The sequence below is a fragment of the Phycodurus eques genome, chromosome 5 (genome assembly GCF_024500275.1).
Source record: "Phycodurus eques isolate BA_2022a chromosome 5, UOR_Pequ_1.1, whole genome shotgun sequence".
NCBI lineage: Eukaryota > Metazoa > Chordata > Actinopteri > Syngnathiformes > Syngnathidae > Phycodurus > Phycodurus eques.
In genome coordinates, this window is record NC_084529.1 from 9,120,713 (window position 1) to 9,137,955 (window position 17,243).

General features: G+C 44.3%; 1 protein-coding gene across 4 annotated transcripts in view; it reads right to left on the reverse strand.

Annotated features, from left to right (window-relative positions):
* Window positions 1-2,854: 2,854 nt before the first annotated feature.
* The window catches only part of LOC133402667 (C-Jun-amino-terminal kinase-interacting protein 1-like), a 43,468-nt gene continuing 29,079 nt past the window's right edge, over window positions 2,855-17,243 (reverse strand). The window contains exons 9-13 of one of the 4 annotated variants that reach the window (XM_061676654.1): window positions 15,174-15,284; window positions 14,340-14,410; window positions 14,120-14,218; window positions 13,683-13,764; window positions 2,855-4,126 (exon numbers count right to left, since the gene is read on the reverse strand). In XM_061676654.1, coding sequence (XP_061532638.1) covers window positions 13,692-13,764; window positions 14,120-14,218; window positions 14,340-14,410; window positions 15,174-15,284 — 354 coding nt within the window. In that variant the 3' untranslated portion in view covers window positions 2,855-4,126; window positions 13,683-13,691. Of the gene's footprint in view, window positions 4,127-13,682; window positions 13,765-14,119; window positions 14,219-14,337; window positions 14,411-14,959; window positions 15,285-17,243 lie in introns of those variants that run through there. The other 3 variants (XM_061676656.1, XR_009768549.1, XM_061676657.1) reach the window with 3 other exon arrangements.

Sequence of the window (17,243 nt, forward strand, 5' to 3'; positions counted from 1 at the left end):
GTTGAAGAGGTATTTATCAACATACATTATATTGCCAAACGTATTCACTCACCCATCCAAATAATCGGAATCAGGTGTTCCAATCACTTCCATGGTCAGAGGCGTATAAAATCAAGCAGCTCGGCATGCAGACTGTTTTTACAAACATTCGTGAAAGAATGGCTCGCTTTCAGGATCTCAGTGAATTCCAGTGTGGAACTGTGATAGGATGTCACCTGTGCAATAAATCCAGTCATGAAATTTCCTCGCTCCTAAATAATCCACAGTCGACTGTTAGCTGTATTATAAGAATTTGGAAGCGTTTGTGAACGACAGCAACTCAGCCACGAAGTATTAGGCCACATACTGATGGAGTGGGGTCAGTGGCTGCTGAGGCGTGTAGCGCAAAGAGATTGCCAACTTTCTGCCGATTTAATCGCTACAGACTTCCAAATTTCATGTGACCTTCAGATTAGCTCAAGAACAGTGCGCAGAGAGCTTCACGTAATGGGTTTCCATGGCCGAGCACCTGCATCCAAGCCATACATCAAGTGCAATGCAAAGCACCCAGTGGGTTAAAGGATGCCGCCACTGGACTCGAGAGCAGTGGAGACACGTTCTCTGGAGTGACGAGTCACGCTTCTCCATCTGGAAATCTGATGGACGCGTGTCTGTGTTTGGCAGTCGCCAGGAGAACGGTACTTGTCTGATTACATTGTGCCAAGTGTAAAGTTTGGTGGAGGGGGGATTATGGTGTGGGGTTGCCTTTTCAGGAGCTGGGCTTGGCCCCTTCGTTCCACTGAAAGGAATTCTGAATGTTTTCGCGTACCAAGAGATTTTGAACAATTCCATGTTCCCAACTTTGTGGGAACCGTTTGGAGCTGGCTTCTTCCTCTTCCAACATGACTGCACAAGGCAAGGTCCATCTGGTGTGGATGATGTATTGGACCTTATTAGCTTGTGCAAATGGTTATAATGTGGCATGTCATAATCATACAAATGAAGAGCTCATATCTGCAGCTGTGAATGTGTTTTATTGACAAGAATAACCATCATCAGCGCCAGTCTGTGCATAAGTCAACATCAATATCATGCAGTTTTTTTTTAAACTTCCAGTATTGAATAATAACTTCTATACAAACATACAGTCTCTATGTATATTGTTAATTATGTACAGTTGATCCCGAGTATGTTTAACTGAAGAGATTAAATAAGACTTTCTGTTGGACAAAACAACCTTCACTGCAGCTAGACATGGCATGGAAAAGATGAAAAGCTAAATTTTTATTTTATTTTTATTTTTTTAAGTTTGGAATTGATCAATTCTGTAGCTTTATTGTTAGGTGTTCTAATTGTTCTGTTTTATTCCAAAATTCCATCTGGAGCTTAAGACCTGAGGTTTGCTGACTTTGTTACCACTTATGTTTTCCACATGACATAGCCATGTCAGCCCATATAAGCGAATTTAATACCAAGCTGCACAAATACTCATCTGAAGACAACAGTAAATACAGACAGAACTGAAATAATCATATAAAAAATAAATAGGCACTCTTTTTGCATAAAACACTTCAATGTCCATTTCCTGCTTAAATCTGATATTTAAGCAGCTTGTGTTCTCAGTAACAGTAGATGATGGAGTTCATGTTCTGATGGGTGGATTCCTCACTTTAGATAAGGCAGCACTACACGTTGGTGGGTTCAGATCTGGTCAGTGTGAGGGCCAGATGATTTTCATACGCTGAGATGCTTGAAAAGATGAGTTTATATATTCAGTTGAGGTCAATGTTTTCATATTTAATTGAGAGAGTGCCACACTGATGTGATCAGATTTAAGCAGGAAACAACAAACTAAGATCATGTGAGCTGAGGGTGATTTTGACTGATATGACAACAGCCTGCAGGGTTTAACGTTACACGAGATTGCACAGAACACCTCGGCCTTGTCACTTCACAGAGTTGAAAGAAAATAACATGTCGGGAATAGGGGTTGTACAGATTAGTCGATTTGTTGACTTTACTACTCCACAATGACGTTTAAGGCGTGACGTCGGCTATTTGCGAATCACGTTTTTGGTGTGAGAAGGAGGCAGAGCTGCGTGAGTTGAGATGAGTGTGCTGAATTCAATAAATCCAGCACCTTAGTTGATTTAAATTCTCTTCTATTGCTGAATGTGCGGCTTTGGTAAGTAAGAACCAGTAAAAGGGAAAAAACCCAGGCTCACACAGGATTTTGAACGATTTTTTTCGCACTATCAAGTTGGAAGGAGGCCCGCGGCCCTAGTCAGGAGAAGCGGCTCAGAAAATGGATGGATGGAAATTTGAAGGAGAGCGGGAAATTATTCCATCGCAAACAAAGAGGTCTGTGATTATTTGCAAATTCCCACCATGCAGAACCCGCTGCTGTGGTGGGCCTGGAATAAGGACAGGTTTCCCCATTTGGCTAAGTTGCACAAAAGGTACCTGGCCATTCCAGCGGCAAGCACACAGAGAGATAGGATATTTTTTCTCTGGCTGAAAATACCATGCGACAACGGTGCACCTTCGCCCAGCCCACGTCAATGCTTTTGTGTTGGAACATACGTCTTCAGCGTAAATTCAGTGTATGAGCTGTCCGTTGGCGTGCAAAGGTATGATGATGGCTGAAAATGTTCGATCAGCACCCCGTCCCCGTACCCCCCCCCCATCGGCGATTGGCTTTCGGGATAAATATGTGAAATCAGCCCCTCCCGCACGACCATTGGTTTGCGGGTAGTAAAAATGACTAAAAATGCCCTCGATGTACTAAAAAGTGCCCCCAAAAGTACTGTGCCCCCCACTTTTAAAGTTGCCTCCCCGCCATTTGTATTCCCAGTGCCCCACCCCCTCTGCACGCCACTGGAGCTGTCCATTGTTGGGGACTATAGATTGCAAAGCATTCCCTGCTCCTTTTATTTATTTATTTTTTAAAATTACAGTACTATACCAAAAAATATCAAGGACGTCACCAACCACTAGTCAACGTCGACTCGACTTTAGTCACATTAGCATCAAATGAAAAAAATCTGAAGTCGTGGAACTCCTGGTAGGGAATACTACTTTAGTGGGGAAAAAAAAAAGAAAAAGCAACAATTAAGTCTTCTGGAAACAGTTGGACAACAATAGATTGTCTTGGGGTCATAAGATAAAAAGGTATACTTTTCTATATGTCCTTTTAAAACACTGTTTCCGTATGTGCAAAGAAACAAGCAGGGCCATTAGTTTATGATACACTACTTTAAAGCGCTAACTTTAAAACAGGAGCTGGGAGTTGTTTATAAGAAGCCCTTCTTTGCTGTGCTGAGTCAATGAAGAAGAGAATTTAATAACAGGAGAGGCACAAGGATTTGGAGAAGTTTTACCTTTGACCTGCCTTTACTTTGCTGGGGATACTGTAGATGCGCACTTGATGCCCCCTTTCATCCGAATCTAGAAATGCAGTTTGACCACTTTCTGAACAAAGATCAACTGCGATTATGTGCTCTCAAGAATCTTATGACTGAAAAGCAAAGAGAAATATAGTATATGCGAACAGGTACATGTTGTTTTGTTCAATTGCATGACAAGGTCATACAAGTTTTAATATGTATGCAAATAGGCAAGTATAAGGTGGCTCACAGAGCTTCTATTGTGGCTGTCACTCATTTATTTATACATGATTTAAGGGTCAAATCTCACTGACTGACTAAAGGAATGCATTGATCTAAAGTTGATTAATCTTGCCCTCATTTCTTGTCACTAAATTGTCTCTATTGATCGTCTAAACATGATTTTGTTGTCCTTTTAACCTTATAGGTATAAAGTATATTCTGTTTTGAGTACATGTGGTTCAGGGCAGATATGCTGTTACGTTACAATTCTGGACAGTTCACATGTGGTCCAACCTTTCATCTGAACATCTCTATGTGACGTAGCTACAGGCGAGAGATGTCGCCTGTATGTGGATGTAGACAAGAAAGGAAATCAAACATGCAAACAGTCTCACATACTGTAGGTCATAGCGGCGATTCAGTTTGTGGCATAACCCTCCACCAAGACTGCTTCAAAGGCAACTGGAGACTTCTTTGTGGTTGAAGATGCTTCCCCAGTTTTCCAAAAGGCTTCTTCTGTTCAAACTGTCTCAGAGTCCCTAAATCAAACAGATGTTTGGACACAGTTGTAAACTGATGACAAGCGATGACATACTTTTTTGTTTTGAATGAGCCAGATAAGGTGGCTGGGGCATCTGATTCGGACGCCTCCCAGACGCGTCCCTGGTGAGGTGTTCCGGGCACGTCCCAACGGGAGGAGACCCCGGGGACGACCCAGGACACGCTGGAGAGACTGCGTCTTTCGGCTGGCTTGGGAACGTCTCGTGATCCCCCCGGACAAGCTGGATGAAGTGGCTGGGGAGAGGGAAGTCTGGGCGTCCCTGCTAAAGCTACTGCCCCCGCGACCCGACCTCGGATAAGCGGAAGAAAATGGATGGATGGATGGATGGATGGATGGGGATTACTTCCGTTGCTGAATGATAACAAAATGAATGTCCCTGTGAAGTGAAGATAAATGTCTTCTAAATTTGACACCACTGAGAAGTGTTGTTAACAACCCAGTGAAAAGTGGATGATTAAAAAAAACGTGTGTAAAAATAAAAGTGTATAAAATTAGGCTTCAAAATGGTGTAAAATCAAGTGGTTCTCTCCGCTCTCAAACGCCGTGGGCGTCTGCTGAATGCAATATAATTACGACTCAACTGTCAATCAAATACAACCACTAGGACTTGGAGAAATAGAGGCAACTTCATTTAATATCTTTCTTATGCCTACACAAACAAACAAAATATCTGCTTAAAACCTCAGGCAGCTGGAATATATCCCACCAGGTTGTCACAGGGCTTCTCCAAGCGACGACAACGAGGTGCTCTAAAGTGGCTATCCTAGCCCGAAGCCCGATCCACATGCTGGCTATCAAGACAGACTCTTTAAAAAAAAAAAAAAAAAAAAAAAACAAGGTTGACAACGAGGTACTTTAAATCGGCCACGCCAGCGAACTAACTGAAGGCAAATGCATTTTTGGGTGTAGGCATAGCTGGCTTGCTTACTCCTGATGCGAACGAAGGCGCGCAAATTCTTATATAGTGCGGGAGGGGCCACTCATGCTGAGGCCCAAATGCATCACTGGCCCCCTTTTTAGGCACAACCAAGAAATTCATAAAACTGAGATGGAGAATTGTGCTATAGCTCCACAAGTGAGTACTATATAGTTCTCAGTCTTTGCACGTTTTCAGTAATTATCATCAAACATGTACAACCCCAATTCCAATGAAGTTGGGACGTACAACAAATACACAACAAAGACAATATATTTAATGTTCAAACTGATAAACTTGAATGTTTTTAGCAAATAATCATTAACTAAACATTTTATGGCTGAAGCACGTTCCAAAAAAGCTGGGACAGGTGGCAAAAAAGACTGAGAAAGTTGAGGAATGCTCATCAAACACTTGTCTGGAACATCCCACAGGTGAAGAGGCTAATTGGGAACAGGTGGGTGCCATGATTGGGTAGAAAAGGAGCTTCCCTGAATTGCTCAGTCACTCACAAGCAAAACTGGGGCGAGGTTCACCTCTTTGTGAAGAAGTGGGTGAGAAAATAGTCGAACAGTTTAAGGACAATGTTCCTCAACGTACAATTGCAAGCAATTTAGGGATTTCATCATCTACGGTCCATAATATCATCAAAAAGTTCAGAGAATCTGGAGAAATCACTGCATGTAAGTGGCAAGGCTGAAAACCAACATTGAATGCCCGTGACCTTCGATCCCTCAGGCGGCACTGCATCAAAAATCGACATCAATGTGAAAAGGATATCACAACATGGGCTCAGGAACACTTCAGAAAACCAATATCAGTAAATACAGTTCGGCGCGACATCCGTAAGTGCAACTTTAAACTCTACTATGCAAAGCAAAAGCCATTTATCAACAACACCCAGAAACGCCGCAGGCTTCTCTGGGCCTGAGCTCATCTATGATGGACTGATGCAAAGTGGAAAAGTGTTCTGTGGTCCGACGAGTCCACATTTCAAATTGTTTTTGGAAATTGTGGATGTCGTGTTCTGCGGGCCAAAGAGGAAGAGAACCATGCGGACTGTTATGGACGCAAAGTTCAAAAGCCAGGATCTGTGATGGTATGGGGCTGTGTTAGTGCCAATGGCATGGGTAACTTACACATCTGTGAAGGCACCATTAATGCTGAAAGGTGCATACAGCTTTTGGAGAAACATATGCTGCCATCCAAGCAATGTCTTTTTCATGGACACCCCTGCTTATTTCAGCAAGACAATGCCAAACCACATTCTGGACGTGTTACAACAGCGTGGCTTCGTAGTAAAAGAGTGCGGGTACTAGACTGGCCTGCCTTCAGTCCATACCTGTCTCCCACTGAAAATGTGTGGCGCATTATGAAGCGTAAAATACGACAACTGTTGAACAGCTGAAGCTGTACATCAAGTAAAAATGGGAAAGCATTCCACCTACAAAGCTTCAACAATTAGTGTCCTCAGTTCCCAAACGTTTATTGAATGTTGTTAAAAGAAAAGGTGATGTAACACAGTGGTAAACATGACCCTGTGTCATGGGTGTGTGTTCCGGTTTTTGTCTTCCCCCTGTTTCATACACACCTGCTCCTGAGAGCATCTTCACCACCTGTGCCTCGTTCACCCTAATTACCCCTTGTATTTAACCTCGTGTCTCATTCTTTCTTGTCGCCAGTTCGTTGTACCTTGTCGTCGCGTTCCAGCATTCCAGCATTCCTTGTTCCACGTCAAAGACTCACAGTAAGACTCGACCCTGTTCCGATTATCGACCTCGCCTTTTTGCCTCATGTTTTTGGATACTGTTGCCTTTTTTGGATTTCCTGCCTGTGTACCGACCTCTGCCCGTATATTAAACCTCTCTTTTTTTAAACTGTTCATTTGTTTTGGAGTCGTGCATTTTTGGGTCCTATCTGTTCCGTTCATGACAGAACGAACTGGCCATAACATGGACCCAGCAGACTCAGACCCGGTGCACAAAGCCCTTCAAGCGCAGGGTCAACGCCTCTCGAAGCAGGATGAGCAGCTTGCTGCCCTCCACCTTCATCTAGAGGGACTATCAGAACATCAGGACAATATGATGAGACAGGTGGCCTCACACTTTGAAGTTCTTATGAAAATGATTCAAAAGAAGGAACCAGTTGGCACAACACCCGATACCGCCACGGTACCAACATTTCGGTGTGAAGCAGTCACCATGCAGCCACTTGCCACCTCTGCTGCTGTCTGCCCACTGCTCTCTCGACCGGAGAGGTTCTCAACTCCCTCCTCGTTAGACGTATGCACCTTAGAACCTTTCAAATAAAACGCCACCGCAACACCTATGCTGCAGATGGCAGTTTTATGGGCAAGATCACTCATCACACCCAAACACTCACATAGACATTTCCTGATTCTCACTCGGAACGCATTAGTTTTCATGTTTTTGACGCCATGAATCATGACCTTATTTTAGGAAACCCATGGTTGAAATTACATAACCCCCACATTGACTGGTCCTCTGGGCAAGTTATGTCATGGGGCAGCAATTGCCCCCAGAACTGTTTCAAACTGCCATGTGATGTTCAGGGCTATGTTTCTAATGACAATCCACAGACCCCATCTGGGGATCTTGATTTATCTCAAGTGCCCACCAGTTACCAGGATATTAAAGACGTTTTTTCCAAGTCCAAGGCCAAATCCCTTCCACCCCACAGACCTTATGACTGTGCTGTTGACTTCCTGCCTGGAACCACACCCCCACGAGGGAGGTTATTCTCTCTTTCAGGGCCGGAACACAAGGCTATGAAGGACTATGTGGATGAATCCCTGGCAGCCGGGATTATTCGCCCATCTTCATCCCCTGCGGGAGCCGAATTTTTCTTTGTGGACAAGTAGGACAAGACTCTGCGACCCTGTATCGATTACCGGGGTCTCAACGACATAACGGTGAAGAATAGGTACCCTCTTCCTCTCATCTCCACCGCCGTTGAGTTCCTGGAGGGAGCCAAGGTTTTCACCAAACTCGATTTAAGAAGTGCATATCATTTAGTCAGGATAAGGAAGGGGGATGAATGGAAGACAGCATTCAACACACCAACGGGACATTACGAGTATTTGCTGATGCCTTTTGGACTAACTAACGCTCCAGCTGTGTTCCAGAACTTTGTCAATGATGTCCTGCGTGACATGTTGAATGTGTATGTTTTTGTATATTTGGATGATATTTTGATATTCTCCCCGAATGAGGAGACTCACATCATTCATGTCTGCTCTGTGTTGCAGCAGTTACTGCAGAATGAACTATAAGTCAAGGCTGACAAATGTGAGTTCCACAAGGCGTCTGTTTCTTTTCTGGGGTTCGTGCTGGCTCCAGGTGAAATCAAAATGGACCCTTGCAAAGTTGATGCGTGACTAATTGGCCCACTCCCACTTCACGCAAAGACGTACAAAGGTTCTTACTGTACGCTAATTTCTACAGAAAGTTCATCAGAAACTTCAGTTCTATAGCCTCGCCTTTGCATGATCTTACCTCGTCACACAGACCTTTAGTATGGAACCCGCTTTGTCAGGCAGATTTTCCGAAACTTAAATCGAGCTTTACCTACGCTCCCATCCTCACTTTGCCAGATCTCAAACAGCAGTTTGTGGTAGAAGTCGATGCGTCTGATGCCGGTATAGGAGCAGTGCTCTCCCAGAAATGTCTCAAGGATGGTAAATTACATCCTTGTGCTTGTCTCTCCAAAAAACTGACCCCAGCCGAGAGAATTTATGACATTGGTGACCGTGAACTGCTGGCAGTCAAGGTGGCTTTGGTGGAGTGGACACTGGCTAGAGGGGGCACATACTCAGTTTTTAGTAGGGACAGATCACAAGAACCTGGACTATCTTAAATCTGCTAAGAGATTAAATGTGAAGCAGGCTAGATGGGCTCTGTTTTTCACTAGATTCAATTTCACGTTATTCTACCGACCTGGTTCTAAAAATGGTAAGCCAGATGCTTTATCGCGCATTTTCTGTGCAGATAATTCTTTGTCCGACCCGAAAACCATTTTGCCCAAGTCATGTTTCGGTTCCACTTTTGTTTGGGAGATTGAGACTGCGGTAAAGGAAACTCTGAAGAACACTCTTAAACCTGAAAATTGCCCTGAAAACAGGCTTTATGTGGTTCCGACCTTAAGGGGAAGAGTCATCCACTGGGCCCACACTAACCGGACTTTTTGTCACCCAGGCATTGCCAAGACTCAATCTGTGGTCGAACAGCGCTTTTGGTAGCCCAATGTTAGAAGGGATGTCACCAATTATGTCAATGCTTGCCAGGTATGTGCTGCCAACAAGTCCTCTCGTCCTTCTGGGGAGTTGCGATCCCTGCCAATACCACAACGTCAGACATCTCCGTAGACTTTGTAACGGGATTACCGGCCTCGAAAGGAAATACCACCATTCTCACAGTCGTGGACAGGTTCTCTAAAATGGCACACTTCATTGCACTCCCGAAACTCCCCTCAGCTAAAGACACTGCAGAGTTAATGATACACCAGGTTTTCAAGTTCCACGGTTTCCCCAAGAATGTGGTATCCGATAGGGGTCCCCAATTCATTTTGCAATTTTGGAAGGAGTTTTGTAATCTCATAGTCAGTCTGTCATCTGGGTTTCACCCTGAAACGAACGGCCAAACCGAGAGGCTGAACCAGGACCTTGAGACTGGGCTCCGATGTCTTGCTTCACAGGAGCCACGATCCTGGTCTCAGAAACTGGTTTGGGTCGAATTCTCTCACAATTCCCTCCCCTCAGCATTTTCACATTGTGCATGGTTACCAACCATCCCTATTTCCTGCCATAGCCCCAGAGTCCACAGTTCCAGCGGCATTGACCTTGGTGAGACGCTGCAGGAGGACTTGGGAGCGAGCCCGCCAGATGCTGCTGCGCCAGGAACGGTCCTACAAAACCGCTGCTGACAGTCGGAGGACACCCGAGCTACAAAGTGGGTCAGCGAGTTTGGCTCTCTACCAAGCATATTCCACTCCGGGTGGAGTCCCGGAAGCTCGCTCCCAGGTTCGTTGGGACCTTCCCCATCACAAAGATCATCAACCCTGGCACCGTGAAGCTTAGGCTCTCAAGGTCGATGCGGGTCCACCCTGCTTTTCCCGTAAGCCTGCTCAAGCCAGCCTGGGTGTCCCCTCATGTTGCCTCATGTTTTTGGATCCTGTTGCCTTTTTTGGATTGCCTGCCTGTGTACCGACCTCTGCCCGTATATTAAACCTCTCTTTTTTTGAAACCGTCTATTTGTTTTGGAGTCGTGCATTTTTGGGTCCTATCCTTTGTTCTGTTCATGACACCCTGTGCCAGCCATAAAATTCTAAGTTAATGATTATTTGCTAAAAACAACAAAGTTTGTCAGTTTGAACATTAAATATCTTGTTTTTGTCGTGTATTCAATTAAATATCGGTCGAACATGATTTGCAAATCATCGTATTCTGTTTTTATTTGTGTTTTTGGATACTGTTGCCTTTTTTGGATTTCCTGCCTGTGTACCGACCTCTGCCCGTATATTAAACCTCTCTTTTTTTAAACTGTTCATTTGTTTTGGAGTCGTGCATTTTTGGGTCCTATCTGTTCCGTTCATGACAGAACGAACTGGCCATAACATGGACCCAGCAGACTCAGACCCGGTGCACAAAGCCCTTCAAGCGCAGGGTCAACGCCTCTCGAAGCAGGATGAGCAGCTTGCTGCCCTCCACCTTCATCTAGAGGGACTATCAGAACATCAGGACAATATGATGAGACAGGTGGCCTCACACTTTGAAGTTCTTATGAAAATGATTCAAAAGAAGGAACCAGTTGGCACAACACCCGATACCGCCACGGTACCAACATTTCGGTGTGAAGCAGTCACCATGCAGCCACTTGCCACCTCTGCTGCTGTCTGCCCACTGCTCTCTCGACCGGAGAGGTTCTCAACTCCCTCCTCGTTAGACGTATGCACCTTAGAACCTTTCAAATAAAACCCCACCGCAACACCTATGCTGCAGATGGCAGTTTTATGGGCAAGATCACTCATCACACCCAAACACTCACATAGACATTTCCTGATTCTCACTCGGAACGCATTAGTTTTCATGTTTTTGACGCCATGAATCATGACCTTATTTTAGGAAACCCATGGTTGAAATTACATAACCCCCACATTGACTGGTCCTCTGGGCAAGTTATGTCATGGGGCAGCAATTGCCCCCAGAACTGTTTCAAACTGCCATGTGATGTTCAGGGCTATGTTTCTAATGACAATCCACAGACCCCATCTGGGGATCTTGATTTATCTCAAGTGCCCACCAGTTACCAGGATATTAAAGACGTTTTTTCCAAGTCCAAGGCCAAATCCCTTCCACCCCACAGACCTTATGACTGTGCTGTTGACTTCCTGCCTGGAACCACACCCCCACGAGGGAGGTTATTCTCTCTTTCAGGGCCGGAACACAAGGCTATGAAGGACTATGTGGATGAATCCCTGGCAGCCGGGATTATTCGCCCATCTTCATCCCCTGCGGGAGCCGAATTTTTCTTTGTGGACAAGTAGGACAAGACTCTGCGACCCTGTATCGATTACCGGGGTCTCAACGACATAACGGTGAAGAATAGGTACCCTCTTCCTCTCATCTCCACCGCCGTTGAGTTCCTGGAGGGAGCCAAGGTTTTCACCAAACTCGATTTAAGAAGTGCATATCATTTAGTCAGGATAAGGAAGGGGGATGAATGGAAGACAGCATTCAACACACCAACGGGACATTACGAGTATTTGCTGATGCCTTTTGGACTAACTAACGCTCCAGCTGTGTTCCAGAACTTTGTCAATGATGTCCTGCGTGACATGTTGAATGTGTATGTTTTTGTATATTTGGATGATATTTTGATATTCTCCCCGAATGAGGAGACTCACATCATTCATGTCTGCTCTGTGTTGCAGCAGTTACTGCAGAATGAACTATAAGTCAAGGCTGACAAATGTGAGTTCCACAAGGCGTCTGTTTCTTTTCTGGGGTTCGTGCTGGCTCCAGGTGAAATCAAAATGGACCCTTGCAAAGTTGATGCGTGACTAATTGGCCCACTCCCACTTCACGCAAAGACGTACAAAGGTTCTTACTGTACGCTAATTTCTACAGAAAGTTCATCAGAAACTTCAGTTCTATAGCCTCGCCTTTGCATGATCTTACCTCGTCACACAGACCTTTAGTATGGAACCCGCTTTGTCAGGCAGATTTTCCGAAACTTAAATCGAGCTTTACCTACGCTCCCATCCTCACTTTGCCAGATCTCAAACAGCAGTTTGTGGTAGAAGTCGATGCGTCTGATGCCGGTATAGGAGCAGTGCTCTCCCAGAAATGTCTCAAGGATGGTAAATTACATCCTTGTGCTTGTCTCTCCAAAAAACTGACCCCAGCCGAGAGAATTTATGACATTGGTGACCGTGAACTGCTGGCAGTCAAGGTGGCTTTGGTGGAGTGGACACTGGCTAGAGGGGGCACATACTCAGTTTTTAGTAGGGACAGATCACAAGAACCTGGACTATCTTAAATCTGCTAAGAGATTAAATGTGAGGCAGGCTAGATGGGCTCTGTTTTTCACTAGATTCAATTTCACGTTATTCTACCGACCTGGTTCTAAAAATGGTAAGCCAGATGCTTTATCGCGCATTTTCTGTGCAGATAATTCTTTGTCCGACCCGAAAACCATTTTGCCCAAGTCATGTTTCGGTTCCACTTTTGTTTGGGAGATTGAGACTGCGGTAAAGGAGACTCTGAAGAACACTCTTAAACCTGAAAATTGACCTCGACGACCTCTGCCCGTATATTAAACCTCTCTTTTTTTGAAACCGTCTATTTGTTTTGGAGTCGTGCATTTTTGGGTCCTATCCTTTGTTCTGTTCATGACACCCTGTGCCAGCCATAAAATTCTAAGTTAATGATTATTTGCTAAAAACAACAAAGTTTGTCAGTTTGAACATTAAATATCTTGTTTTTGTCGTGTATTCAATTAAATATCGGTCGAACATGATTTGCAAATCATCGTATTCTGTTTTTATTTATGTTTATTATTTATTATTATTATTTATTGTTTTTGTCCCAACTTCATTGGAATTGGGTTGTATAATATCCATCCATCCATTTTCTGTACCGCTTTATCCTCACTAGGGTCGCAGGGGTGCTGGAGCCTATTCCAGCTATCTTCGGGTGAGAGGCAGGGTACACCCTGAACCGGTCGCCAGCCAATCGCAGGGTACATATAAACAAACAACCATTTGCGCACACATTCACACTTAAGGGCAATTTAGAGGCTTCAATTAACCTACCATGCATGTTTTTGGGATGCGGGAGGAAACCGGAGTAACCGGAGAAAACCCACGCAAGCACGGGGAGAACATGCAAACTCCACACAGGTGGGGCCGGGATTTGAACCCCGGTCCTCAGAACTGTGAGGCAGATGCGCTAACCAGTCGCCCGCCGGGTTGTATAACATGCTTAAAAAATTTTTGGGGGAGTATCTGATGACATGTATCTGATTGATATCAGTAGATGATTGAGAATCTACACAAACTGATGGCTTGCATGTGCACATCAATAATATTTAGGACATACTGTGAAGTGTTAATCAATGAAGATGTCTTCAGTGGGACAAGAGTAGCCAATGTGTTCGTTGTAATACTCCTGGAAGGCCTTCCTGTGAAACATGAGGGAATACAGTTCAGATAAGTGACAAAAATAGATTTAAAGAAAAGTCTGATCCAGTGCCTAAAATTTACAAGTACATTTATTGACACACGATTGACAGCAAAACAACAATAAACAGTTATTATTTTTGAAAGTCAGTTTTTATAAATCACTATATGCTTGTGTATTGTACGTATAGTACAGTCAGTGAGGCATTCACTCAGTCATTTTGTACTGTCAGGGTAAAAAAGCTATCAAAACTGAATACATTATAATACATTAGACTTCATTTGGTTTCATAGCTGGAAACAAGAGTTATATCAGCATCTTACAAGAAGAGCAGAACAGAATAGAAGAGAGCCTACCCTACTGACTTGGCCAGAGGATGTAAAGTTGTATCTGCCATCATCACATGACAGGCAAAGCGCTGTTGGTCAGGATGTTTGGTGATAAAACCGAAGTACCTGCGGTACGATAATCAGGGTCACTTGCATTGAGCATAGGCCTCAATTGACACTGAAGAGACAATGTTAAAACTTGATGACTTCTGTCACGTAGGTCTGGTCACTCCTGAGTTCAACTTACTTGCTATGTTTTGGATGGCAGCCACAGAACGAGATGTTCTTCAAATGGAAGAAATGGAAACACTGGTCTCCCTTAAAGAGAGAGCAGGGAAAATATGTAAAAGAATAGGAATGCAACTGAATGCGGTTATGCTCTGCGATTGGAAATACTATCAAAGCGGTGGAGTACTTTGTAATTTCTGAGCCCTGCTGCTGATGTGTCATACACCTGACAACCTTTCCCTTGTGATTTGGCTGCAGATGACTCCGAAACCCATATTAATTCATCCCTACCAATATTAGCAATCCAAACCATATTCGTTCATTCCATTCAAAGTGTTTCCTTTAAAAAAAACAAAAAACAATCACTAATATTTGCTTACCAGCGACTGCGCTGTAAACACCACATCCTTTGTCAACAGTAATCTTTGATGTAAGTGATTTCACAAACAATCAGTGCCACTGCTTACAATTTAATGACATGTACAGTAGACTGCCCAATAATTGAAAGAACAGTGACTGAAAAACTGGCCAATGACGGACAGAGCGCATAATTTTGGGACGGTAAAATTTCAGGCAGCAAAGCACCGGCAGCACCCTTTTGTACCCCAAGGCTCAGGAATTATAGACCTATTGTTCTACCATATTTCTTGCTGTGGTGAAATCATCTCATTTAGGGGCAGATCTGTCAGCCCTCATACTGCTGGGCTAACGGTGAGCCTGGCTTTTCTTAGATTGACGGCCAGTGGGCAGGATCTTGCTGGCGATTGGCCGTCTCCTCCTCCACCTCGCTCTGCAGTGTGTTTGTACCAAAGTCCCATGCACAAAAAGTGAGTAGTTGTAGTTCTGCACATACCCTGTGAGCAGAGTGACACTGGTCCTGGACGCTGATCTTCACACCCCTCACACTGACTTCGAGCACACAGGCTGAGGGAGGCTGCCCTGCTAATCGCCTGTTATATGCAACCTGTTGGCGCACGAGTTCTGAGGTCAGTCTTGTCCGAGGAGCCGCACCAGCAGCGTTGCAAACACACAAGCTACTATATGTAAAAATTCAGCCTTAAATGTTTTTTTAAAAACGCATTTACCAAGGCTGAAACTTTTGTTCCCTGTAAATTGTAAAGCAAGTGCATGGCTACGATGTAGGATTTTAATAGCTTAAGTTTCAAACAGATCCAGAATTTCTTCGATTTATGAGAACAAAATTAATTTGAAGATCAGATCAAGACAATGACAAGATCATTCACTACATGAGAGAAATACAGTATTAGCCTCATTAAATGTGACTACCAAATGTACCATGTACATCCAACCCTCACTTTTGAATGACAACAATTGTACAGTTGTGTGTTACAGGATTTATATCTGTGCCCTGTCTCCTTTCGCCCGATGTCATCCGGGACAGGCTCCAGCTTCCCATGTCCCTGGAGAGGATAAGCGGTAAAGAAAACGGATGGATGATGAATAGGATTTCGATACAACTATAAAGAATAGTAAGCTACACTCGACCAATAGCCATTCCAAACACCCTATTCTAATTGTGCAATTTGATAGAAACAGCAGAAACTGCATTTTAAATTGTATTTTGGCCTTTCATGAATCTTTGAGGCAAATATAAGCTTTCAGTTGGAACTTCCACAACAAACCAGCATACGTATGCAGTACCTTCTTGGCAAAACACAACAGCATTATATCCATCCATCCATCCATTTTCTGAGCCGCTTCTCCTCACAAGGGTCGCGGGCGTGCTGGACCTTATCCCAGCTATCATCGGGCAGGAGGCGGGGTACACCCTGAACTGGTTGCCAGCCAATCGCAGGGCACATAGAAACAAACAACCATTCTCACTCACAGTCATGCCTACGGGCAATTTAGAGTCTCCAATTAATGCATGTTTTTGGGATGTGGGAGGAAACCGGAGTGCCCGGAGAAAACCCACGCAGGCACGGGGAGAACATGCAAACTCCACACAGGCGGGTCCGGGGATTGAACGCCAGTCCTCAGAACTGTGAGCAGCATTATATATAATATATATATATATATATATATATATATATATATATATATATATATATGCAGTGTTTCCAGAAGTATGTAACAAAACAATTTTATGTAGTAGCATCTGGACAACAAAACAACAAAAACAAACAAGTATGAAATCTCAATGGATATCATATACAGGTCCCGATCAAGTGTCGCCACCCCGTGTAGTGTGACATAATCAACAATTGCTGATCTGGCGTCTGGGATGCCTCACGACCACGACGTGGAAAGTCTGGCGTGTTACATGTCCTACGATTGTGTGACGGAATGTGACTAGTGTGACGGAGCGCCAAAATGCCCGTGCACGGTCGCTCTCGCTCTTTTCTGCGGAATGCGAATGTCGGGAACAGATGCCGGGAGCTCGCGCCATTTGCTTGTTGTTCCTCTGGAGCCAAACTCTGGTAAACCCCGCCGACCCACACTTGGGTTCCGTGGTCCTGCATGCCCACAAACTGGGCTGTCGGACTGTACTATTGGCAACCACATGTGATGACCGGTCGGGGACTGGTCAGTGTATACTTGTAATGTGGCCACTCGTCCGGTCCAAGACACAGCACAAATTTATGACACCGGTGTCTTGTAATCTGACATAGCGAGTGTCGTAAATGACAAGAAAAGTCTGAGTGTAGTCTGAGCTCGGTATAACTTGCACGTCTGTGAAGGCACCATTAATGGTGAAAGGTACATACAGATTTTGGAGCAACGCCACCTAAGCGACAACTTTTTCAGGAACGTCCCTGCTTATTTTAGCGAGACAATGTGAAGCTACATTTTGCATGTGTTACAACAGTGTGGCGTTTTAGTAAAAGAGAGTGAGTACTAGACTGGCCTGCCAACATTCTAGACATGTCTCCCACTGAAAATGTGTGGCGCTTTATGAAGC